Here is a 27,766-nt window from a genome sequence, read left to right on the forward strand (position 1 = left end):
GATACTTCAAGTCTGCATTTTGTTTAAGGCAACAAACGGTGGAATGCCCATCGCAGTCCTAAAATGGCTCTCTCCACTTAAACTCTCCTCAGTGTTTAGTCATGCAAAGTAGTTCATATTCATTAATTTCTTTTATTCACGTCAATTCTTTTTCCCAGACAAAACGCTAGCAACGTCAAAAGGTGCCGTCAATGTTACCTCAGTCGGTCTTCTCGGCGAATGCAATAAACGAAGACATTTTGTCAGTCACTCACTCGACCCCCCTCCAACAAAATTCAGTAGCCTGGTTTCACAATCTTCTTCAAAAGGTATTAGATCCGATGACAATAGAGCAAGTTGCTACAACCTAAAAACCTCTTTTCTGGATCTATTATGCGTTCTCATATCACTTGCATCACTCTCCAGGCGTTAAACTCGTTGGGGCCGGCCAAAGTGGATTTGTTTTTGTCATATTTACGAGCTAACATATGAATTTTAGAACTATCACTGAAACCTGAGATCGGTGTCGAGATGGAAAAACACTTCCAATGAACCTTTACAGCAGCACGGAAATACAAGGAAGAAATGTAAATGCGATTGATTTTTTTCCATTCATGTTTTCCAAAACCATCCGTCTCGTGACATTCCCAGTCGCCCTACTTGTGAAGAGCACTGTCAATCTTAGCGACTTTCCACCACAAACTCGTGTTCGTCACTTTTCCTTCCAAAACAGCGTCCGTCGGGCGACGAAGGTTCTGAGAACTTAAGGCCTAGCACTTAATGGTACTCTGTAAAGCCGCAAGTTCAACGACACCCTGGCACTTTAATGGAGAGGTTTACGAAAAGTACATTTTCGTAGTGCTTTCTCCCTCGAAGGGCCGCATGCTCAAGAACGCATCCTAGTAACTGCTCTCAATCTTGAGAATTAGGGCACAAAGAGAGAGACCGCGCAATATGAATTTGTTTGTCACTTCGCCCGTGGCCGAATTACCCATTACCATTTTCTTCAAAAATCTCAAGAGTTGTGATTTTCGCGCCCAAGCGCACCATCCTTTGAGATTCCAGTGCATTTGCAACAGTGCTTCAGAGACTTGCAAAAGTGAATGATTCCCTGGCCTGTTGATGACTTGGAAGTTTGTCGCGAGGAATTCCAACTGTCAGCCTGAGAAACTTTCTCTTTTGATTCGTTTAAATCCATACCACAAATAGGTCTGGTCGTTCGAGTCTCACTGGATATTAAACTTAGTCGCGTCACAGAGGAGGGTAGATTGGTTCCCTGACTCGATTCACAGCAAAACTGTAATACGTTGTTCCAGCCTCAAACCCATTTTATCTAAGGTGCGTATCAAGAACTATGGGCGCCATGCCCCCTCGCCCAGATATCTGTTTAAAAAATGACAGAAAGGACACTCCATAATCCAATTTCGCTCCTTTTGAAAAGTGGGTTAAAAGCCCCCCCCCGTGTAGCCTCACCCCTCATAAAGGCCTTGAAAGGTAATATGAAAAACTAGTCCAAACTTTTGTCTCCCCAAAAACTTGGACCCCTTAAAATTAGGTCCTGGGTCCGCCCTTGCTGTGCACATCTGCGGAGAAACGTGTACTGCTAGAAAATAAATAGGAGAGCTGCTGTCGAGTCAAACAAAAAAAAATGAATTGAAATCAATGCGCAAGTGTCTGAGAGAAGCACTTTTTGTTGTGGTTCGCATGTGCTGTACCATTACACAAGTGCATAAGGTTTCTGAGACTGAAATACCAAGATCAGGCCAAAATGGTTGTAGACCTCATTTTTCCGGGGAAGCCATATTTGATCTTGTTCCTTGAATCTATCATTATTCATTAAAATCTGTTGTGGTGTGGTGCCACACTGTTTTGGGTTGCAAGCCTTACTTTCATTTCTTTAAAATGTGGCTTAAAACCTTTAGATATAACTTATCACAAATTTTCAGTTATTCTAAACGCAAACTGGCCTGAATTTGTATTTAATTTTACTCAAATGCTGTTGTTTTTACTCTCCGGCTCCCGAAATGGAAGGTTAGCCCCACTTTCAACTCAAGATGGCCTACACATGAATGCTGTCGATATTGTTGGGATATTTTCCACAGTGATTTTGGTCAGGTTTCCGCTCTAACAAAATTGCTACAGAATATAGCTCCTTTTACGATAGCTGCCCAAGTTGGCACCACCCGAGCATCATGCTCACTACTGATACTTCAATCCTGCAACGGATATTTACGAAATTCCACTAGTACCATGAAGTATAAATTTTCAAAAAGGTCAAATTTATTCCTCCGAAGTTCCTTTAACAAGGTGTAGTTTTTCAAGATCGATTTGACGAGATCGACCTTGAAAATATAAATCTCAGGAAAAGAAAATTCTGAAAAACGCCGTTTCTATTTTTGAAAAAAAATGTACAAACCAACTTGAAAATATGTTTTATAAAACTAACTGAGAAAAATATATCTTGTGAAAACGATTCTCTTCTGATAATAAAAACAATGTTGTTGATACTAGATCTCGTAAAAACGTTAAAAATATATCTCACAAAAATTAACTTGGAAAAAATCTCGTAAGAAAGAACTTGGGAGAAACATACTTCTCTTTTTTAAAATATCTCATGGCTGTAGTTGGCTTTTGGAGATGTTAGATTAGTTGCACAATGTATACACGACGAGCCGTCAATATGCAAATAAGCCGTGCTTCCAACACAAAGTTCATATATTCCTCTTTGCAGTGATCCTCCTTTTATTAAGCAATAGGACTTAGACACATCTTATATGTACATAAATGCAATATGCATTCAGAATGCTGAAAAAATATGTAGTGTATGTTTCAGCGAGTCATTTATGTACAGTTGTGCGAAGCACGTATCATACAGTGACAGAGACATTATACAACACAAGACACTATGACTTAAAGCCTAAATGAATCCTCGTAATGTTTATAACTCTTAAAATATCTACTCATTAATACAAAATCTTTTTAAAGTAAGGCCAATGTAGCCTTCTTTGTTTTTAAACCAGCCAGATTTTACATAAAAATGTTAAACTAGTTCAACCAAAATGGTAATCCCACGGATTAACAGGCCACTGGAGGTCTCTGCTTGGGGGAGTAACTCGCAGTTTCTGGAAAGAGAAATTTACAGTGGGGTGATACTTTTGCGGACATTACACTGTGCATGTGAATGATCGTGACTCTATGTTCACGATTGATGTGAACGTGGGGGTACCAGCCTCTCACTCAACTCTGGCTTGTGCTTCATTTTCTTCAGATAATTACAATCCATGTTAAGAATGATTGATTGGAAATGAAGGCATTATTTACTTCCAATTTGAAACATTTCGTAGGGAATGTATCTGGTTTTTTTAAGCTTTAGTTTATTTCGAATCTCTTTTCCTCACTACTTTAAATAATTACAAAAGCACACAGATCCAAAGGCATTGTTTTCAAACTACACATTAAACACTGACGAAAATATGCCAGAAACAGTTATTCGTTAACCAGACATGCTTATCATTGGGTAACCATTTCAGGGATTTTATCAATAATCACTAATGCGCTTATACACTAATGTGTATCTTTCTCAGATATACTGCACCATCTTTCCTTTAAAAGGCACTCCTAACAACCCAAAACACAGATGGACTATGGATGTGCACCTAATCATAGATAAAATTACTCAGCGGCGAATGTTGTCCTATACATCCATCGCATTTGCTGTTCAGAAATTTCCCATGTGTTATGATTAGATTTTGGCCCAAGTGGCGCTCTTGTCTGTCCCGTCAGAACCCTTGTTGCCCAAATTGCCGAGCCAACTGAGGATTTGTTAGTAGACGTTGCTCACAGCATAGAGTCCACTTTTGGTATAACGACTGGTCTACACAGTGTAATCCTGCCCTAGTTATTTTTTCACAACACTGCCCCTTCAAGAGGAAAATTTATGTAAGTGGTCCAGGACTCGATCCAATTTGGATAATCAAATCCGTCTTGCATATTTTCCCAAGCGAATGGATTAGTCCGAATCTGGGAAGACTTCTCCCTTGTGGCCTCTCAAAAGCAGAGAATATTTCTGAGTGCATTTTTTGCAGTGGATAGGACTTCTAAACCGCAATTTTTTACTGTTAAAACAAATAAAGTATAAAAAAGACTCAAGTTCCCCCAAATGATGTTTCTAATGCAGTGAAGGTATGCGTCATGACAAAATATCTTGAAAAGCATTTGAAAAACTGGGGAAAACGAGGCATTTGAACAAACGCCTGTAAGCGAGCTAGACCTTCACGCGAGCGAAGACACAAGTGTCATTGACCATAAAACTTTTCCGCTTCAGTTTCCAGACCAATGTCTTGACAAATAATAATATAATTTTAAAATTTGTTTGCTTAAAGGTCAGGTTTGTTTCAGGCAGTCCCCGGGATTTAGACATGGTCTCCCTCTACTCTGAAGTCTCGAGTCAGAGGCGATAGGTTTCTGACGAATTTAAATCCATTGCAGTTGAATAAAGGTCTTTTCCCATGAGTGATTCTCTTGTTTAAATTAATCTCTCGAGTGCATAATACACCCATGCTGTGCTTATGACAGGCAAAAGCTAACTAAACATAAAGTAACAAAACCAAGCCAAATCGAAACGAAAGCAAAGTAGAATACCCGTGGTCAAAAATAGGCCATGTTCTCCTGATTGGTAATATTTGCATGAAGCTCTTATTTAGAGCAATGATGGCAAAACACCCTTCAACCAAAATGTGCATTTTGCGAATTAGGTAAACGGAAAGTCCGTAGAAGAGAGACAGCCCCAAAACAAGCTTAGCAGATTCTGTTGAGCTTGCGGAATTAGGTCAAACCGATTCCTTCCAGTGCATGTAACACGATCTCATCTGTCTCTAGTGTCAAGTTGGGATGATGATCAGCTTATCCAAGAGGTGGCAATGCCCCCCAGCTCGGCCAGAAACCTCACTCAATTGGATCCTAATGGGTGTTGGCCGACATGGGCACGCTGACGGGCAGAAAGATTAATGCCGTGACTGATGTGTCATCACCAGGTGCCCCGATAAGCGACTAGAGTCAGAGGCTACTAACCGTGATTCCCCCAAACGAGGCCTTCGGGCTTTTACCACACAAAATGTAGGTTCGGGACTGTCTATTTTTAATACAATGCTTGCCTTGGTGTCCCTGTGACTTGGTCTGTTTTTCCAGAACCATTTGCAAGTCTCCTATGCCCCAACCATTAGAAAAAGATCCTCGCCCACGCTTGTCTTAACATAGACCTAATACACGTGATGTCTCTGTCTTTAAGTATCAACTTATGGAACCACAATATCCAAAGCCACGGGATGGAAATGAAAACGTGAGTCGGAAACAGAGACGAAGGCGAAGTTTGAGAAAAGGTCTTGATTTAGTCGAATAATTTGACTTGAATTATTTCAAATTGCTATTTTGACTTTCATTTACTTACTGCTTGGCCATGAGATACACCTAGATTTGTTTCGAGTCATTCTATCTAATAGTCACATCTCTCATTTCACTTTTTTGTTTATCGAGATAACTTGGTTTCATTCAATGCCCAGCTCCTTATGGAGTCATTTTGGCTCGAATGAGATACTAGTTATTTTGTGATATTGGATACGATATGGTGTTCGAGTAACACCGGTGGTGTAACTTTCTCTGACAGCTGGTTCTACACAGACGCCCCATACTGTTTGTTTATTTAACACCTTACATTTAGCAGTGTACAGTGTGCTGTCGACACAAACGAGCGACAGGATATTTAAAACACCGTTGACCTAGGCTATTGAAACTACATTTTAATAATCGTGTACATGTACATTGAATTCATGGTAAAAACTAATATAACATCATAAAGTAGCTTCACAATGTAAAATTGAATCCAGCTAATTAAGGCCAAATGACAGTAAATGCGTTTGAGGTATAACGCGTTTGCATTGACGTCATGCAATTCTCGAGAATCTCTTTTATCCGCCATCGTGGGGGTCAGGCCATGTTTACAGACACGACTTATCACCGTGGCAAACGAAAGGCAAAGACTTGGGTTTGAGAAACAAAAACGCATACGGAAAACTCGATTGAGACTTGTCGCGGTACAAAGCATACCCTTCCCAAAACGCTATGGGAGAGGTGACGTAGAGTGCAAAGGACCTGTTGAATTCATCATTGATCTATTCAAGACCAGCCTTGTTTGGTAAACAAACTGTACCGCTCGGGCATTTTCAAATGTGGAAGGTGTGTTTGAAATGACTTATTACTCTCACTGTGTTCATGGGACTCTAGTGCGCCTTTAAGCCCAACGGTTTCAACCTGATTTCTCGAACATTGCAATCACTGACAAATTCAGCCAGTATTTTTAAGGCCTGTCACCCCAGCGTTTCCCTTCGTGCGTAATGTGATGAAGTTTTAATGTTCCACGCGTATTCCGGACCGCTTGCAGCAGCTGCACAAGCAGACAATGGCTGGGTGTACCCTCGTGTAACACCATTTTTGTTTACTTATTTTCCCGCCCGCTCCACAGCTCTTTTCCACTCTGTCAACAGTCTGTCACGCACGACCTGCAGGCGATCCAGTGTGCTTCCTCCGTCACGGGGAGAATGCACGCCCGTTCCAGTCTCACACTGTCACAGTCACACTTTCCACATCAGACAGAGATTTTGTCCAAAATCGTACTACTAATGAGCTCATCGTCTCCATCTATGTCATTTGCAGCTTGAATTACGTGTAAAAGATATCCCAAGAAAAGCCCAACGAATGTAATATTCATATGGCATTTGAATTTATCGTAAATATCCCGTTGTCAAATAAGGCCCCTATCAAGTTTGGAAGATTAAATCTATGCTCCCTTTTCCCTGGTATCAGGTGAAGTGATATCCACTATGTTACACTTGACAACTCAGCAGAGTGAGTGATCCAGTTGCGTCAAGTGGGTTTTGAGCGAGGAAACTGCAACTTCAAACAATGCAGTGAATCGTAGATGGATAACTCTGTCTGGACACTTCGTGTGAGTTTACGTAATGTAAATCCTTCACCTTTTCTATCCTTCGCACTCTCTTTAAAGTTGTCTCCCGCTTCTCTCTTTCTCCAGCCCTTTTCTTGCTCCCAGATTTACGCTTTTATGTCTTACGCATCAATCCATGGGAATTCTCATGTCACACTGTCCACATTTTACACTCGAACAATCGTGTCTCTCCCAGCAACATCCCTATTTTTTTCTCATTTTATCCCGGTTTATCTCCTCCACTTCTGCCCTGACTGTACTCGTCACGGTTGACCTTGTTGATACTTGACCATGCTCAGAGTGGTATGCATTTAAAACCTGTACGCGACACGCACGATTCCTGTCGAATGGATGCTAACCTGCGCGCGTGAGCAATTATGGAAATTCAAATCAGTAACGCGGCTGCGCGGTGAGACTGTTGAAAACACAACTGGTCATTTCACTCAGTATTCTTGCGTCATCTTTAGCAGAAAACAGCGCTGCTGGAATCATCTACGTTCGAATACCCTGACCCACACACGCAGCAACAGCTGTCAGAGTTCCCGCCAATAGTCTCCCTCCCTCGTATAAACTCCTCTCAACACCATGCCCACTCCATTAAACCACCCCCCCCTCTCTCTCATCTATCACACCCATCCAACCCTCTCGTTTCAACTCGCGCATCGGCTCTCTCGAGTTTCCGTTCACCTCTTACTCCACATTACCCACTTCACTTGGTTTCCGTCTCCTCTCTCTAGCTTTCTCTTCTCTATTCCTATTCGAGTATCTCCTTGCGCGTGCATCGCCTTCAGAAACGCACCCGGGATTTCATCCAGCACGTGAATTCAGTTCCCAATCCAGTGCAGTTCCCTTTATGTTATATGAGCATGACTGCATGCTTGTCTTTTTGTTCAATTTGGGGAGAAATGCGTCTAATTTACATTAGAGTATAAACATAATTTTGGGTGGGCTTCAGGAGTAGGCCCTATATAGTTGGAATGATTCTCAACTACAGGCCATCTGGTTGCCCACTGGAGATCGAAAAATGACCTTCAATTTAATTTATTGTGTGTCGCAAACAATTGGGAAATTTGTGATTATTTTTCCTGATTTGTCGTTTGAGTGAATTTTTGCTATTGTTGTTTATGGCGGTATATTTGCTGGCTTTCTCCCAAATAACAACAGCATCATTACCCTGTAATGCGCTCCATACGTGCCTCAAGAGGGCGCTCTGTGGCTAGGAACTTAAAGATCCTTAACCCGGATTATGTTCACATCTCTCAGAACACTTTGCGGTCCAACATCTTCCACGCCGGGCTGTTTCCAAATCAGGGATTTCGTTGGTACGGGTGTGGTTTTTCACTTCATCCTGTACACGGTAGAGTTGCATACAGAAAATAAACGCCACAAGCAAGCCCGTTTACAAATGTGTTCAGCGCACGAAGGCCACGAAGTGAACATTTTAAACGAGACTGATCATGGAACGCAGATCAATGCACGTTTCAGTCATTATTGCGCGGTTGGAACCTTTCTATTTCATGATCCTGTTACAAAGTTCAAGCACTCGTAATGCAAATAAAAATGCAAAACTTCCCAATGTTATAATGCGAAAAGTTCACATGAATGAGGCTGTGAATCTCAAACTCTCATTTTATACAAAAAAGAACGTTTAAAGTGGAAAGCATTTTATGCAAACAACAGTGAGACAATGCGGAAAATATACACGCATAATTTTGTAAGTGACCCTTATTTCTTCATAACAAATATCTGGTAAATGGAATATGGCTTTTATTATGTAGTCCAAATACCCTGGCAAGCTAGAAAGAAATCATTCAGTGAGTTAATTTTTGGCTGATTTTCCATAGTGGAACAATCAAATTTCTCGTTGTCTGTTGCGATTGAAAATTAATATTTGTGTTTCGGCAAATTAAACTGTTTGCGAAGGATGTTTTCCTTTCAAATGGTGCACAAACTCATGTTAGCTGAAACTATTTAATTTTTATGTTCAAAAATGCAGGTGTTTTACAGTTTCGTTTTCCGTCTACAGTGACGACGTTTCAATCGAAAGCTATCACATTGATACTAACCCTAAATAATTACCGATTTCAGTTTGGAGGAAATTGCATCGAATGTACAGAATTTGCCCAATCAGCCACCGTATGGTAGACAAACAGCTGTGCGTTCTTGACCTTCAGTTTTAGAACGCCACCAAGTGGCCTTTTTTCTCCTTAAGTGCGCTTAATTTCCCAACCTCGATCTATTTGTCTCTCGCATGTTGTAAAGCATAAAACAAATACTTCCTTAATACCCGCAGGCTTCTTTTTATATTACCGAACCAGTGAATTCATTAAGCGATTCAACATGGAAATTAATTCCATTAGGATAGCTTTAATAGCCAAACGATCTTCTCGCCGCATCGACTTTCTCCCCTGCAACTCGGGGCATTTTTTTAATCGGCGCAGGTGCAACCGCCAATCCTGTTGAAAACACGAGACCGTTTGTGTTGGAAACCAAAAGCAAATTAAGTTAATTCCTAACGTACACCGGACAAACGTCGCGCCCCTGTACGTGTCACTTCATAATTATTGACATGCTCTTAGCAGAATATGTCCTGCACAACAGGTTTCTCCTAGGGAATATTTTTATATGTACATCGGCTGACGATGATACGGCCACATACGATAATGTGCCGGGCTTGTTCGATTTTCAGTTTGGGAAAGACAAGCTGTGATATACAGGTAAATAATAGAATTGAAAAATTCTTTCTCGGTTGTCAGTACAAAATCCTAAAATCTTGGAGTGAACTCTTCATCACAGTCGTTTCATTCACCAGCTTATATGTGAACCATTATTTCTAGCTTTAAGATAATATATATACAAATTCGGTTACCATTGCTTCGTAAGCTTGTCTCATATCTCGAGGTTAAAATCGCGAGGTGGATATTCGAAACCCATCCGGGTTTGGTGTATGATACATGGGCAGTTAACACACTGAGCTATCGTCTCAAGAATAAATCCTTTTAGAAGTCCTTGTAGCAATGTTAAGCGTTTTCAGATGTCCTTTGCGTCGGGGAGATGTTCATTTTAATTACAGGTCTTGTTCTTACACTGACGTATAATTAGTTGTATCAATGTTCACCATGTTCTAGTTATCTACAGTACTTTCATACAGAACTATTTACATATTCATATACGCAAAACAATATACGTAGTTAATTGTGAAACTGCACTTTCCATTAAAACTAAGCCTCTTTGATTTACAATTATCAAGGTATCGATATATTGTACATCTAGATTTCCTGGTATTATTAACAACTGTAAACTCTAAGCGTTCCTGTGGGCCTTTCTTCCTAACCTACTAAGCACAATTTCAATGCAGCCTTGCGCCAGCGAAGGCAAGTGCTTCTTATACTCATCTGTGTAATCCAACAATAAATGTTGTGAACGCTTGTTCCTATTCAGAAAAGGTCCACAAGTTGCGTTCACCCCAGTCCCGACCGACATGAATGTACAAGTTTGATCAAGATGCAGACGATGACTAACTTTCATCCAACGCACGATACAAGACGATGATTGGATTGGTCTGATCGACAATTCGGGACCATTCTACCATAGTTGGTAGCATCGCCGGTTACCAACGGCCGCTCATACCATAATGCGCGGCAGGGAGCCAGTGCTATGACCTGCCAAAGTGTTCGCTCGTCGCCCAGCGCCCGAACAGGGCACTGGGAAGGGCTAATGGCTTGCCCTGTGATTGGCCACATTGTCCACAACCTGCTACAGCGAGGTTATCTTTTCCTGTTTATGATCCCTCCTGGTAATGGTCTGTCTTATTGTAAAAATCTCGTGGGATCACAAAATATTAATGAGCTCGCGCGCACAAATAAAACCATTTGGTGGAATGCATCCTGCAAGGCCATCAGCCCTTCCCAGCGCCTTGTTCGGGCGCTGGGCGAGCGAATCGTTGGGGCAGCCTCAAACTAGAGACGCTTGTGCGTTGATGTTAATGCGCAGGCGCAAGGTACGTCACGTATCAACTAGTGGTTCTTGATCGAACCCACACACTTCAGAATTTCACGAACGGCGGGTCCCAGAAAAGCCAGGAGGAGTGACCATAAAGTTTGAGGGTGTTACCCAGAGCCATTTTGGGGCCAGATTGAAGGGGTATTTATGGGACTGCGTGGGTGACATCAGGAAAAAGGTTCCAGCGCCTCACCACCACCTCATGCATCTAATATTGATGAACTCCTGCTCTGCCGGCGTGGTTATAATGGCGTAGCTTCTGAAGAGTACTTCGAGGTTGTCGGTTATTCCCATTTTTTTCTTTTCTCTTCTCTTAGCCGTGGCCTTACACTCATTGGCCTTGGAATCTCATTTTGACCAGGGTAAATCCTGGCTTCATTTTCAAGTTCGGTGTCACCTCGGGACTCGGACTATCAGAGCCAAATGGAAATAGTCCGAACTTAAACCTCGAATGAGCCGGTTCAGTGTTTCTGACGCAGAAAAGTGGACCTGCATTTAGCTGAAAAGACTGCAATTCAGGGGACTTAGTCCGTGCCAAGTGCAGTCTTAAGGCTAAGTCCAGAAATGAAGCCAAGGTTCCGGGAAAAATCTGTCGTGGAGAAAGGCAGGCTACCTCTTTTACTTGTTTGATGTTATCGCGTGCAAGCTGCGATGAAGACGAGGAACAGTCACCGGCCTCGCTAAACTTTGGCATGCACCGAGTTTGAGCTCTAGCTAGACTCATTGTGAGTGATGACAGAGTTATGCTGGATGTCAGTCAGGGCCGTGGAGTTCCGGTCGCAGACCATGGTCCGCTTCCCGCTCTTGTAGCCGCGTCCTCGTAGCGACACACACGGCAGGTTCTCCCGGAACTTCTCGCTGATCAGGGCGTAAATGAACGGGTTCACACAGCTGTTGATGTAGGTCAAGAGCAGGCTGATCTCGAACACAAATGGCCTACCGTCCCAGTAGTTAAGGTCCCGGTTGTAGACGAGTATCATGCGGCAGATGTAGAACGGTGCCCAGCACAGAAAGAAGACTACCACTACTCCGGTGACGATGCGAGTCACGCGCTTGATATCAGCGCCCGCGTCGTTCCTCATGGAGACCTCTCTCATCTGGACGATCAGTCTCCCGTAGCAGAAGCAACTGACGGTCAGCGGCACGCAGAGTCCCAGGACGAAGTTGTAGGTGATGAAGGCCTGGGTCCAAAACTGCCGGCCGGGCTGGCCGAAGGACGTGAAGTCGGTGATGCACAGATGGTATGAGCCGTTTTGGTGTTCTTGGTACATGTAGGTGCTCGCAAGGAGAGTCGGTAAGGCGGCCAGTATGGCGGCTATCCAGATGACGACGCTCACGGCCGCTGCCTGGCGTCTCTTGCGGTGAAGCCGCGCCCGGCTTGACCGGCTAACGGCCATGTATCTCTCGATGCTCAGGGCCGTCACGAAGAAGGCACTAGCGTACATGTTGAGGCCGTCAAAAGCCAGGGCGGCCCGGCACAAGAACTCCCCAAACGGCCAAATGTTCTTGATCTGGTAGGCAGCCTGTAGGGCCAGCCCAGCCAGGAACAGATCATCAGCAATTGCTAAATTCAGTATGTACATGTTACCGGCAGTTTTGAGGCCAAGCCGCCTGAGCAGTACCCAGATAACCCACGTGTTGGCTAGAAGCCCGATGATACATACAACATACGACAAAGAGCCGGTAAGAATATAAATCCATCCTAACGTATCCTGGGAAGGCTCCTCGGTAGTGATGTTAGCCGCCATGATGTTCCCTCGCCAACAGTCCCGGGCGAATCCACCAAACTTCTCGTTGTATCTCGGCTTATCTTCAGCAAGATACAAATTGATGAAATCTTCAACAGGACAAATAATGATGCTCGGAAACGCGTTCGAGTTCCCACTGATAAATGGCCGCCTTTTCAATTAAAACATGATTAATGCGCACTCATAGATAGCACGATACATTAAAGCAGATGGTTGGGTAGGCCTACGCTTGTGGCAAAACAATCACATAGCCCCTGAAGTGTTATATCTCTTTTTTTGTTAGTTTTGGTGGGAACGACAGCGTCATCCAGTGCAAAATTTGAGTACCCGGCGAAATTGTGCCGTGGTCTCCAATCCAGGCGTTTGGTTTCCCGGCATGGGGTGCTTACCTCGTCTGAAGCCCCCCAGCTAAGAGGTGACGACAAGGCGGCTCAGTTGGCGTCTGCTTGGTTCCGGGACGACTCTAGAGGTGCTTCACGAGTGTTGGGCACTGCTACACCGACCTGTCCCCTGCAGCCGGTGATCTAGGGAAATTAATGAGGTCCGTAGGTTAGACTACCACTCACTGGAATCGATGCGATCCCTCTCGAGTTACTATTGAATAATCAGTGCCCCAACATTAAATGAAGGCGTGTTCTACAAAAGAACATCACCATAGACGATATTACATGTTTTCCAAGTGTTTTGGTATCCAAGCTCTGGTTTATCCCCCAATCTGAATTATTTTATGGGAGTGCATCGACACTGCGTTAAAAACAATGAATCTTTCCAAAATCTCCATAACAGTTGGCAAATGAAAATACCACTAGTCAAACGCATCATAACTTTACAGACTCATACACAAGTATTTCGCTTTGTTGTCCCTTTTTCATACTAAACGGTTCCTACGTTCGGTAACCTGCGTACTATAAGCAGAGGCATTCACCAGGGTCCATGCAGGCTCCCATGTCTGCTTACCATGGAATTCGTATGATTTCAATTCCATGCTTAGAGCAATTTACGGAAGTGCGCCAACTCTGTAAGCCCCAAATCTTTTCACAGAATACGCTCGTGCGCATAAGCTTAAATTTCTCGCTGACCTGTGAAACATGTAGCCTAGTAACCGTTAGCGCGGACGTTTCCGAAAAAGTTAGTGAAAACTAGTTACTTACGGCAATCACCGCCTGAACTATAAGCCCCCTTCTCCTAAAGCGGCCAATCACAATCGATTTGCGGCATTTTCAGTGAGTTTACATGTTGCTGTTTTCTTCAGCAGTTCCAACCCGATAATTTCGATTTACTACTGAAGCTCGGCCCAAATTTCGATTGCAAGACTCGACTATTACGAAGTGCACGGCCCTTCTCCTGGTCAGCTCTCCTCCCGACGCCCTCTGACTCATTATCAGCGTCATCCGATTGAATGGCTTCCTTGGCCTATAATATCACGCACCAAGGATGATTCTGAAGATTGCCGCGCTTCCAAGAACAAAAAATATGATTAGCGGAGAGGGTAAGGAGGACACAGGCTATAGGCTCTTGGCAGGCAGGCGCCAACCACCGGCTCCCCAATGAAAGCTGCCAGCCTGGCTCGACGGATTCCGCCCTGACAACCGGACCCCCTTTTCTCCATCGCGTCAGGAGAAAAACATACTTCAACAATAGACCCTTCACATGCTTAAACATGACGTGACTGCCTGACAATGATTAAAAAGGCGCGTCTGCGAAGTCGAGGCGCCTGTGCGCGTCTTTCGCGTCACCCGGGGAATGTTTCTCATCCCGTGCGTGTAGGAATCCTTGACGTCATAGCGAAAACATGGGGCAGGACAGTTGGCAGAATTTGAACCAATCGCAAGCAAGAGCCGACTAAGGACGGCGGTTCAATAAGCTACGCTATATCTGATTGGACTATTAAAACCTGACGCGACGAACCTTGATTGTTGATTTTGCTTGCCTGAAAACACTTTTTGAAGACATAAAACTGTCAGTCATAGATGAATTCATATGTTGTGTTTTTTTTACACACGGTATGCACTCAAATCTTTGGGCACATACACGGTCTGTCGGGTCACATACGCTGATGTACATTGCCTAAATATTTCATCTTGGAGTGAGTTCCAGTTAGGACGTAGAAGACATTCCTGCGACGGTTGCGCCATTTCATGTGCGAACACGGGGATTGGCGGTGGCCTAATTTCCAGCCGTCCACACCCAGTTCAGCGTTATATTGCTGTGGGCAGCCTGAAGGACGCAATCAACCCCCCCCCGTCACATCACGTGCAGTACCCGTAATTGATTCAGGATTTGCGTCCGGTGGATTCGAGAAAACACAAACATCAGAATAACGAAGCGAGGAACTTGTCAGGGGAAAGGTTTAACCGGATAAAATGTCGAGATTCGTTGGCCGTGAAAAAATTCAACTGGAGCCAAGTAAGAATTGGAAAGGCACAGACATGGAGACCCTGCTGCCGTTGATTGAACCGGCGCGTAATTAGGATTTAGACTCCCCCTCCAGCAGTATGTGGCAAGCAGGAAGCTGATTCCATCAAAATTCGATCACAGGTCAATTCACAAGTTCGATCACTGGAGCTGAAAAGTAAAGTGAGTGGATAGCTTCGTTAAAGGTGAAACAGCTTTTCACTTTAACCTTTAAAGAACCGTGGGCAGAATCCACCCGGGCCATTTTCCCTGAAATCGTCGCGCTGTTTTTTTTTCTTTTTCTGAAAAAAAAAAGAATTCAGGAATTTTGCAAACTAATGTATGTCGGTCATTTTGACACACCGTTTTTATGACAAGACATTCCGTTCTCTCGCTAAACTCATCCTTCCTTTAGCCAATGGTGAACACATATAGTCTATCTGTTTACGTGCTCAATGCACGCAGGCTGACGCACGTGTGGCCTCGAACTTCAAATGACCCAATAAGATAAACCGAAGTGAATACGTCACGTGCACAATTAGTGTGTAAAAGGCATTAGCATAGAGTACCGAAGTATGACGTCACTGTGAACCAGAAAGTGCAAACGAATGGCGTACGCGCGCGTGTTGGTTTAGGCGCTGGTTCTCGCTAATGCCTTTTGACTTTTACACCCTAATTGTGCGCGTGACGTATTCACTTCGGTACTCAATACCTTGAATGTGAGTTTAAACAGCACAGTCTTATCGGCAGTAAATGTTTTTACGTGCATGCAAAGTTTCAGAAAGCACAGCCGCGAGTTCTTGGCGAGCAACACCGTCCCCTCGGCTGTTATATGGTACGGAAAATGCTTCTCAGGGTAAAGACTGGGCAACTTGTGAGGACCTGTGATGATCTTGTGCGGACCTGTGGTAGACTTCAGAGGACTTGTAACTAGCAAGCGAGGACTTGCAAAGGGCTCAACCACAACGCTTGTTTTGTGGCCCTCAATTCACTTGAAATTCATATGCCTTTCTGCACCCCTTCCTTTCACCATCTGCGGGGTTGGTGAGTCAAAACTAGCACCTTCGGCGCTTTACGGTGGACTCCCACGCTTCAACCTGTTCCCTTCAACAAATGAGCAAAACACCATTGATCGCTGCTCATTAATTAACCGTACTGAGACCTCAAGCCTCGCTCTCGGGTGCCCGGGCCCACACCCACGCAACACACCAAAGCACCGACACATACTTGTCCCCAGTTACCAACCGCGAAACCCATTAAAACTATCGAGCACAGGTGACGCACTCCAAAGAACTAGAACTTCACCTGCTTGTGGTCGAGACTATAGTGCGCCCGGTTGCATTTTTTATCAGAGTACGAATCGATTTAATGTCATAGAGAGTCCCTTGCTATATCAGTAGGGTTTTCCTAAACTGTTTCAGTGGTATAGATTCGGGTCAACAGTTTGAAAAAGCGCCAAATTGACATTGTTAGTCGCCTGAAACCAGACCTACTGGATTTACTATCCTCAGGCATAGTCGTTCAAAATTAAGCCTAACAGGGCTGCCACACGAACACCTTTTTGGTCTGAAATCACTACTCCCACGTCGAACCCTTCGAGTTGGAAACATGCTTCTTGTGCATGCACGTTTTGACCCGGAATCAATTTATCGAATTGTCTGGATTTTCGGCAAACCAGCAACGGATTTCAGGAAAATTGAGTGAACTCATTAAATTATCCCAGTTTATAAATCTCAGCAGTTGTTAATTCAGTGCCAACAGTAGATTTTTGTTGAATGTTATTAATCAGTCACACTACCGTCCAAAAAGGACGAACTTTCCCTGGTGCTATAAAGTAGTGGTGCTATACAACCCAGTCCTCCTCTCGAAGATGACAGTAATAACAAAGCTACGATATGCAGAGATAAATGATGGGGGCGCAAGGGAATGCAGAGTATCAGAGTTTAATAAAAAGCTTGGCTGCATCTGTGGGCAGGAGGCATCTCTAGGAGGATTGGAATTGACCCCTAGATGGCAGAGTTCCAATGCCGTGATCGATCCCAATGAAATGAACATTCGAATGAAACGAACAGAAAGGACCCTGACGAGATATCCGGCACTCCGATCACACACACCCTTCATTCCCTGGAGTGTCCTTCGATACCCCCTCCATAGCATCTGTCTGCATCACCGTTTGCCCTTGCGACGAGCTGAACTGGTCTGCCGTGCTTCGTTTCTCTCCTCCCGTGACATTATCAGGCTTGTCCGGGTTCGTAACCCGATTCCTTTTCACCTCCTAGCCGGCCACCGTTCACAACGATCGGTGCAGGTCCATCTAACCCCCCGGGGAAAACCCGCGCAGACAGCTCGCCGATCGCGCTCAAGTTAGGAGGAGCAAGTTTACACACGTCAAGACGCAGCTGAGACAGGCTTTTTTTCTTGATTGGAAAGGAAAGGTTGTGTTAACAAGGTTCATTACATTCCATGCCGTTGTGATCTATTACTTCTGAACGCCTCCCTGTTTCCTGTTACGGACATATATCTCCTGAGTGTTATCGTTAGCGAGTAGTGTCAACCGCTCATCCACAACTAATGCAAGCTCGCCATATGTTCTGGAGTAGTGCCAGTTTCAGTTATTTTGATATCCCTTGTCTCTTTTTGGTAAATATCTTTTCTCGAATTTTGTTTATGTTTCATCTAATTAACCCCTAAATCAATACCTCGGATCTGCTTGGTACCAAAACTGTAACAATCTGTTTCGGCCTTGGTGTCGGCAAACTTTGTTACGTGTAGCAAATTTAGGTTCGATGTTCTCATAGTCAGCAGGTCAATATATTTCATTAGTTATTTGAGACCTGGTCTCGTTCTGCTGTTGTTCAGCCTTGCAGGGATCCATTTGTTTACTCCTGTTTGCTGTGTGTTATCCTAGTGGGAGAAAAAGGAACATTTACCTAAACCACAGGACAACAAAGGAATGTCCACACTTCGTATGTAAAACAAGTGTGTATGATCCTACCTAACCAATCCAATTATAAGTGTTATCTATCTGTCGTGCCTTTCCAAACAACTCACTTAATCCGTCTTCCTTCTCCGTTCTTCAGTTGTCCTCTCCCAAAGCCTCTCACCTCTTTAACCTCGTCGAGATCCGAACTCAAAATGAGACAAACACTTCGACGCGGTGAGTGACGAAAGACGCGAGAGGGTCTCACTCTCTCGCTCCGTGGATGACAAGCCGCTTTCTCTCCCGATAAACAGATTTGAATGACGGGGGCTTTAGTGAGCTTCCGGTGGGGCACGCACGGTATACGTGCCTCGTGTACGATCACCTGTCACCATCCAAACGATTGGTTCATAAGAACCCTTTTAAGGCAGACCTTGAAAAAAATCTCAATATCAGTGGCGGTTAGTCAAGAAAGATGTTTTTGCTGTGTAAAAATGTTAGATATCAGAGGTTACATCAAAGCATGCGCTTACATTTCCAATAATTGTTGCTGTTTCATCATTATGGTAAGCGTTCTAGATCACTTCTGTTATGAACCTGTTCCACATTTTTACGAGTAAATTGATGACCTGTCTTTTTTTATCCTGAAGATTCGTGACTAATATTCCGTCGTCGAGTAATTTCCGAAGAATTACAAGTATTGAAGAATTCATCACTGGAGGATCTTGCGAAAGACTGCAAGTAATGAAAGATTTGATTAATACCTTGGCAGTACGAGTACCATACGAAGACATCTCCCAACCAGTGTCCGATGTTAAAGGTTTGCTTGCACGCAATTTTTGTCCCATTGCTTACTGCCTATTGTACCAACCCAAGAAGAGCTGGGCTACAAGATGTTTTCTGCGTCTTTGGAATAACGCATTTTTATTGTCTTGTCCAGTTTTCGGAGTTGCCGAGGCTGATTATGGACACAGGCAGTCCTTTGAAGCGAGATTAGAAATGTCTAAAAAAAGTTGTTCGAAAAGCGGTTTCTTGCATTTAGACGCACGTCCTGGCTGTCAAACTTTGGCTTTCGAAAACATCGATTAAATTTTTATCCATAATTCCGTTTCTTAGGGGTTCGTTACACTGTAACCGTGTGGTCTGACAGCCGAATGAGGCGGGCAACATTATTGAGGGTCCGTCCCCGCCACATCCTAGTGAAGATAAGAATGGTATTTTGACCATGGGGTCTTGACGAGACGAGACACACGGCTAGAGACAACTGCCCCGAATCTCTGGGATAGGTAGGGTAACTTCGCTGTCTCCTTGTTGCGCGTCGCTGTGGAGGAATTTCTCGTGCACTTTGATCCCGCCTCACGCCGTCTTGACAAGACTGAGACATTGCATCGCCATGCCAACTGTTTTGATAACTCCGCGAGATTCTGAATCGGTTTTTAAACTATCACCCCTTGACCGAAGCACAGGCGCCTGGTTTTCTTTTATTGAAGCAGAATATCCTAAATTTAACATTTCAGTTTCCAAACTTCATTAATTTCACTGACCATTCACGTCACAGGTGTGATAAAAGTCGGTCACGTGCTGCATGCACTCAAAGAGCATTGATATTTTAAAACATTTCATAGGCCCTATTTTGAAATTTTTAATTTGATATCTTAATGTGTCTTTTTCATTTACCTTAAAACTCTGCTAATCTGTAAAGTGCCTTGAACAATTGTTGATTCCGAGCCGTGGGGATGGACAGTAATGTCATTTTCACTTGATCAGTCAAGAGGAAAAAAACAACGGGGATGTTACAACCACCATCTCCTACTCAAAACATCGGTTTTTCTTTAAAACTATTTAGATGTAACAATCTGTAACAAAGAGGGTACAAACAATTCCAATTGCCAACGGAAAAGTGAATGAAATCCTGTGGAACCGCCCAACTACAAAAACCCATACACTTCTGCACTGCTTTCGTGAAAACCAACCATCATGACGTCAAGGATAGGGGAGCATTCCTTTTTTAAAACCGTTCGCAAGACGGTATAGCAATAAGACCCAAGCCACTCCCTACCCCAGCTCAGAGACGATGGCACGCACGGCTCTTACTTTAACTTAACATCCGTCCGACAAATCGGTTCAGGCACTCATCCATGTCGGAATAATTTAATCATAACAAGGCTGCGTAGTTGCACTATGGAGCTTGAAATGAGATTACTCGCTTGCCACCAAGCTCTGGTTAGAGAGCATGCCGAGGTTTAATAACTTCAAAATGAAATAAATGCCAGGCCCAGCTGAGATAGATAGGGCGCTATCTCATCAAAACATGTGGGTTGTAAACCGACTTTGGGCGTCACGTTATTCAGAAAGAGTTTTTTCACCAAGGTCGAACCCAACGAGACAGCTGGACGCGCGCCCACGTAGTGAATGATGCCGACGCCATGTTCACAGCTCGATGGCGCGGCAACGTGCACCATGACGACTGGGCTGCGGCCCAAGGTTTTGATCCGAACGAGCTACTAGAAGGTTTTTTTGCAGTGGGGGGTGTGGCTAGACAGCTCAGCACTGAGGAGAGGAGAGGAGAGGAGAGGGGGTCGTTACGCCCTCAGTTGGCAGTACTTTAAGTAAAAGAGAAATCTCATGACAATAATACACGCACAATTTAGTGGCATATGGCCACTTGATTGAACACATTTGCTCGCCGAAATTCCTTGTTCAACAACATTAATAAATATTTGAATTATGAGAATACTGAAGATTCGTAAGCCACCGCACTGGTGGATGTAGTCTTAAATCAAGGCGTTCTTCGGGAATCATACCTTCCCTTTTAATTCTATTTAAAGGACCAACTCTGACAGCCGATGTGAGCTAACCTAATTACAGATAGTGACCATGAACGACCATTTTTAGAGGGAACAGTCATCGACCAAGTACGAATTATAAAACGGCTTGAAACTGGGACTGCCATGGGTCCTGTCAGCGCGATGCGCCAAACACATATGCGACGATGCTTGCTTTATAACGGGGATCGCACAGAATGTTTTTCAATCACGAACTTTGAATTTAACGCCTTGAATGCAGCCTATGAGCCACATATTTTTGAATCCTCTTCAGACGCCTATGCTTCTGTTGGACCGCAGAACCTTTGAGAAGGACCAAAGATATATCTGACCGAGGAGTGTTATTCATGTAGTTATTATCCTCTTAAAGTTCAATTCGCTGGTGAAGAAGTCAATTTCTAAAAATTCCAAAATGACAGGGTTACAGACACCATTAAAATTAATTAGTAATGGGATTGGAGACCTGGTAAACAGACGCATTTATGAGGATTTTTCCCCGCTTAGCGGGGAACTGAGTGGAATCAGTCGAAAGAATTCTTACAATCGAGAATTCGGGTTTGATTTTACAAACCGCTCTGAAGGAAAAGAAGACGTTTAACAAAAACCAAAAACCAAAAAAAAAGGGTGGTCAATACTTCTTGATAATTGTGGTATACAACACAGCATTCACAATGTAGAGGAGAAAAAAAGGGGCAGGCAAATCATATTTTTTTTCAGAAATTACCCCCTACTTCAGTGATGTCTATGCGTAGGCCTTCTTGAATACACTCCCGAAGAAATCTTTCGACTCCGACATTGTTCCACGCTTAGTGCGATCCAACTATTGTGGCAGACAGCAGAACTTGACTCAGAGGTGGTACTGTAAAAGTAAAGCAGGACATGCCTTGCCTTAACTGTCGGCTTTTCGTATTCCGCGCCGCCCAATCGTGAAATTTTAGCGTTGCGATTCAGGCCGCATAAAAGCCGGCTGATCAGACCTCGGTTGGTGTGGTGGCCCGGTAGCTATCGGGTCTGTCTTGTTTAATTAATCTGGAGCATTCTTGCATGGATAGGAAAACATTCTCCCTTGGGCCTAGATTCCGGGATAACTCAAGCAGAATGTTTGAGTTAATCAGTCTACCAAAGTGCACACTGACACCATGCAATAATATTCATTATATATTCTGTCCACATTCCACTCACTTTGGATAAACACTTCATAGCCTTGAGCCGTTTGAATGTGTGATGACTTATTCATCTACTGGGGACATCTTAGTCGCTTGGTGGCAGCAAACACACTTGGGAAATATTCTAACTTTGAGCTTGCGCCTGAAATGATCATTTGTAGAGGACAGGTGTAACTTAAAATGTGTGAAAGCTGTGGATGTGGCTATAGAAGCTGCATACTCCTACAACTAAACCTGAACATTTTGATAATCGTCTCTCTGTAGATCAGGCTTTGGGGTAATGGGTTCACGAGCGAGAAACCTTAAAATTTGGTTCACACCATCCTTAAAAAATAATGTATTTTCGTACAGATCAACAATTACAAAACGCAAAAAGCTGGACAAACAAGCCATATAAATGAGTCTTTGAGTGACAGGCTATTTACTTCCGGAATCGTGCGTGAAAGGAGTTTTCTGCATTGCTGAGTCTGCACCCGAGTTAATCTCCTTGATTAAGTTATGGAAGCTCGTCTACTATACACACGTGAATGGTTGTGATATCGACCCGTGCAAATCATACATCGGGTAAGATCCCACCGTACGGCGGACAAACAATGTCGCAAAGGGTCAAGGGCAGTATGGTTTGTCGATGTATGTCTTTGTCTTATACGTTTTTTGTACGCTTTTCATAACCAAGGAGCTTGTTTGTTAAGTGCCTCACTTGTCGTAAAAAGGTCGTCTACTCCGCCGCCACAAGTGGCTCCAGTGCGTCCTATTTTAGTTGTAATTAAATTTTAGAAGTTATTGGCTCTCCTTCAAAGATTTCAGCTGCATTTTTCTAAACTCTCGTTTCATGGCTAGGAGATAACGTTCTCCTCTTTCACTTACGGAAACACACCGCTGAGTTTGATATCTTAATTATACAGACACTATGCGGGTGAAAACACTGACCTTTGATTTCCATTCAGCAAGACACAGAAGTAGTCTAGTTTAAACTCCCATCCAGTAAGTAAACCTAATTTTAAAGATTGGTATGGTACGGTATTACCCCATCTGCTTTCATATAAGCATAGATATATGTATGTCTAATATATTACGTACACAGTTGTAATGAAGCCATTGCGGTATATTTCTTTCTTCGCTGACAGTTAATATGAAAACGCATCATTTTCACATATCCTGGTTTACGTAAAACCAGGATGTCACGGCAGTGATATGGCCTGACTAACATCAGTAAACATAATCATAACGCAATATGCCAAGTCGAGTCTAGGGTCTGCTTCCCCTCATTATCAGAAACAGAGTTTATACCAATCTTCAAACATGATTTCATTGGTTGATTTTCATGGACCGGTGTATTATTGGCTCACGTCACAGAATTACGCTGTTCAGTTGGACACCACTGCAACTATCTATGGCAAAAATAGGGTGTTCCAGCTATTCTCGTAGACATGCAGTTCGTCTCAGATCTTCAAGAGAACGTTCACTGTAAGTCTACTGAACGTTGATGGACCTGCCCATTAGAGCGATCCCATTCCATGGAAGGAAGGATGGAAACCACTCGAAGGGAACTTGATACTCGAATATGAATTTTAATGGTCTTGTCCCCTGTTTCAAAGTCTTTGATGCAGGGAGAAGAGAGTGCTGATGCATTTCAATTAGAACTGATTGGAGTATAATCTCCATTAAAAAGTACAATCAAACCATTTATTTGTACGATAAGCTATCAACTTTCCTTTTACCCATATTTGAATGCTTATTTCAGGAATTAGTTTCATTTTTGGTGACAAAGCCAATTGTGACCATTAATGATCTAGTTTTTTCTTCTCTATAAAGATTTCGTTTCAAGATCGCTACCAAGTTTGTACGCACGCATGTCTCTTTTCAGCGATTGCTTGTGTTTAATTAAGTAGAAATAAAATTCCCCGCTGAAAAGGGAGTCGTTTACATTGTTGGCAAATTATCCTCTTGGGATAATTATATTTAACGAATCTTGAGGTCTTGAGATAGAGAGAAGAATGAGTAATATTCTTAATTTCTTTTTGCGAAACGGCAAAAGCCATAAATTACTAAATCGAACACAACGAAAAGAATATGGTACGCATCCCTTAATTACTGTTCCGAAATCTTTCCCTTGCAAAAGTGAAGTCCATACATTCTTCACAAGTACAGACTTTGAAGTTTTTATGGACAGGATACAGAGGCTATAAATTTGTCCAAATGGAGTACAAGACGGCGCCAGAATTTGTCTCATTAACCACGTCGGTGTCGGATACCCGCGGGCATAAATTTCCCACGGTGTGGTTATGATACTGCTCTCCAAAACGGCCCCTCGGGTGCGTCTTCTAATTGACCTCTTACAAGAGACCGCGTCGCACCTGGGATGCTTACGGCAGAGAGATTTACACCCTGGGAGCGAACAATCTCGAAGAATCTACCGGATGCTTTACTCTTGTCTTCAGCCATAAATAAGCACATGGTGGCGCAGATCCAAAATCCTGTCCGTAAAATTGATACTGACTTCCGGAGAAAGGTGTTTTCACATAATTATTAGATTAGTGCATGATGTATTTACATCTCCTCGAAACTCGAGCAGTTGTTGACAGTTTGATATGTTGACCACCATTTTGGCGTCGTCATGGTTTTAGAATCTTAGTTAGAATCCTAAAAATCATTTCAGCCACTGTAAAGAACGGCAAATCATTGTATTGGCATTTACTGGTTGTTCTCAACGGCATGGACTTATTCTGTCATGCTGAAATACACAATCCCAGGTAAGTTATTATGTGCTTGGTCTGTTACCGGTTTTCACCAAGCCATAATGGCAGAAAGCGTTAAGGGTGCCAGTGGGAATGCACTCACAATTTGCCATCCTAGAAGCTCCAGAAAATCCAGTTTCTGTTTTCTGTTGAGCCGGGACTTTTCTTCTTTCTGTCTTTTTTTCTGAAAATGAATACCCAAAATACCGGTCCCCCTCCCCGAAATACGCACACTGACAAGCACGCTACACTGTGATTCGCTATCCCAGCGCTTGATAAAAAAATGCCATCTTCCAGCAAAAATACGTGCGCTTCCGACATCATACAATTATGAGTCAGAAAATCGACGTAACATTTGGACAAGCAGGCAAAAATAAATGAGCCCAGGGAGTGTAACAGAGACAACAGCACTAGACCTTTCTCCGTATTAATTGAAAATGTAGCGGCATTCTCGGTTCTCGGGCTTTCCGGTGCGGATGTGTGACGGTACTATACCAGGCAAGATATTGGACGGAGGGGTACCCCCCCCTTACCTGCCCAATCCCAATACACACTCTAGACTATTGTTACCTAACACATCCCCCCAGAAGTCTGTTAAGAATTCCTGAGATTCCGATCAAACAATGACCAACACAAAGGCGGGGGGGTTCTCTCCGTCCCATATCTTGCTTCAAATGGACGGTACATTCAACCTTGTTCTCGGGTATGACGGAAAAGGAGATAAGGCGAGCCGGTTTAACACACATAAATAAACGTCTGGTGCTTGGCCTACGTACGTGGACACAATAACATCCTTGAAAAAACGTTAACTAGGCCACAAAAGGTCACTTTAACATTACATTGAAAACTGCAATGTTTAAATCAGCGGGGTACCTTCTGAATCCTTGCTCTACGTCTGAATTAGTCTCAGAATGTTACCAAAGAGCCTGTTGCAAACAGAACATGGAAACTTTCCTGACATGTAGTAAGTGAGACATTTTTCAATTAATGACCACCAGTTTAAACCCGAAGAAGGACAAAACGCTTGTTTTCTTACCTTAAGGGTGTGAGTAGAGCTTATTTCCTCAAATGGTTGGCCAATAAACACCTGATTTATTTGACTGTAGTGACTGTGAACTCGGCGCTGCCGTTGCTCAAAGTGGTCACTGGACGTGTTGCACGAGACACAAAATCTCCTGAGGAAGAGGTCTTTGTACGCTTCGAGTCAATAAAAACCGGATAAGCAGGTCCCAGAGATACCGTAACAAAAGGAGGGGATATATTGACAATTTTCTTTTTGCGGAAAAGTAGTGAGTTAATTAAAAAAAAACTCCGACGCTTCGCGTCCACCGGCTCCCGAAGCGGCCTAGTGGGTTGGTTGGCGGGGTTGGGGAGACCCGAGGAAGACTCGTCTTTCCCACGGCGTGTTTACCGCTCAACGGGGCACAGACAAAGCACCGGCGTGGGGCGATCGGTACCGAACTCCCCCTAGTGTTTCCAGCATGTCGCGCCCACCGATGATGCGTGCTTGCGATCGTACGAACAAGGCCCAGGTGTCGATCTCACCACATAGGGATGGTATCCCCCACTCCGTCACCTACATTAACACCGCTGCTGATGATGCCGTGCGCGTGATGAGAGGCCACTTATACGAGCGTAACGAGAGACGGTTTCCTCTCCATGTGATGCGCTCAAGCCCCGCATGCGTGTAGCGAGTGAGAAACCCAATACAGAATCGAACCATACGTGTGATGAAGCGCCGAGCTCGGCTGGAGTACTTTGAACACTTTTTAAGGTGCGAGTCGCACGTGGCAGGCGTAAGGTGAACCCTAGACTTGTTTAAGTCTGTCCCGACGTCCATTCAAAAGTAGAAGCAAAAAATCTCTATTCAATTTTTTTTTCTATTCTGATTTGCATGAGTATGACACATGGGCAGAACATCCTCAAAGGTTTTTTTAGACACACTGACGATTCTGTCAGTGATCTGCTTCATCCAAACGGCTCCGTCATCGATACCTCGTCCAATATGGTACCAATATGGTACAGCTTAGAAAATGACGTTATTTTCTGGATCGATCTGATTGGACAGGGTGCTTCCTTCTTTAGCCACATAATTTCTGGGCGCCCCAAAATACGCTTTAGACCTCTTGAAGCGGACCCATATGCGCCATTAATTGTCTGTATGCAGTATTTACCGATTCCTTCATCTGTGACTGAATCAACGTCCGCGAAGTGCCGCTCAAACATAAATCTAACTGAGTCTCTTTTCAAGACGTTGCTGTGCAAGTTTTCGCTCCTCGAGGTTTCGGAAATATGTTAGTAACAAAAAATGATACATGTGAAATTTCTTCGGGAACTTCGAGGACTTAAAGCGTGACGTTGATTTTGTCCAGCTTCTCCTCATAGCCTAGTATTGGGTATCATGGGGGGTGGCCAGTGAAAATCTCCCACACAAAAAAAATGTATTTTGCATGGAATTCTTTGCATACAATCTGTGTATCCTCACAGCGAGGGTCGTCTTTACTTTGATTCTGAACACGCGGACATTTCGGCGCAATCACTTCTTGACACGCCGATGAAAGCACCCGTCGTCAAGATCTAGTGTCGGCGTCAAACGCGTCCCGACTGTTTATTCAGGTAAGAAAAACGGCCCAATTTCCACTCTGCAACCGGCATCCTTGTCGCAGTTAAAATATTTATACTCGGCACTTGGGTCCACTGTGGGCAGATGTAACATGATACGCCGTGTCCGTTGTCTTTCATGTCGAGCCAAGGGGGCCTGTTATCCGCGAAATATTATGTTCAATTTAGATCTGGGCCAAACCTCTCGTAAATTGGGTGCAGGCGAATTCGTTTTGCAGACGGCTGTTTGTAAGCTTTGTGGCAGTAGACCGCACTGCACAAACTGCACTGAATCTTGTACCAGTGTCGACACAACCACCGCTACCCCATCAAACCTATATTACCCACTAAAGTTTTTTAAAAATTAAAACAGTTTTTCCTGAGTTCATGTGAAAA

General features: G+C 43.6%; 1 protein-coding gene across 3 annotated transcripts; it reads right to left on the minus strand.

Annotated features, from left to right (window-relative positions):
- Positions 1 to 2,689: 2,689 nt before the first annotated feature.
- On the minus strand, positions 2,690 to 26,790 carry LOC110976523 (somatostatin receptor type 2-like). Of its 3 annotated transcripts, none has more exons than XM_022229855.2 (3): positions 25,806 to 26,790; positions 13,116 to 13,250; positions 2,690 to 12,788 (listed from the first exon to the last, which is right to left on the minus strand). In XM_022229855.2, exon 3 carries the CDS (start codon positions 12,724 to 12,726, stop codon positions 11,689 to 11,691), a length of 1,038 nt encoding a protein of 345 aa, XP_022085547.1. In that variant the 5' UTR covers positions 12,727 to 12,788; positions 13,116 to 13,250; positions 25,806 to 26,790; the 3' UTR covers positions 2,690 to 11,688. The 3 variants fall into 3 exon arrangements, with proteins under 3 accessions (XP_022085547.1, XP_087003549.1, XP_022085548.1); XM_087147423.1 differs by lacking the exon at positions 25,806 to 26,790 and adding an exon at positions 21,597 to 21,981; XM_022229856.2 differs by lacking the exon at positions 25,806 to 26,790 and adding an exon at positions 13,878 to 15,154.
- Positions 26,791 to 27,766: the final 976 nt, after the last annotated feature.

The sequence above is a fragment of the Acanthaster planci genome, linkage group LG16, assembly GCF_054643075.1.
Source record: "Acanthaster planci isolate LZ-2023a linkage group LG16, COTS_SCS, whole genome shotgun sequence".
Lineage (NCBI taxonomy): Eukaryota > Metazoa > Echinodermata > Asteroidea > Valvatida > Acanthasteridae > Acanthaster > Acanthaster planci.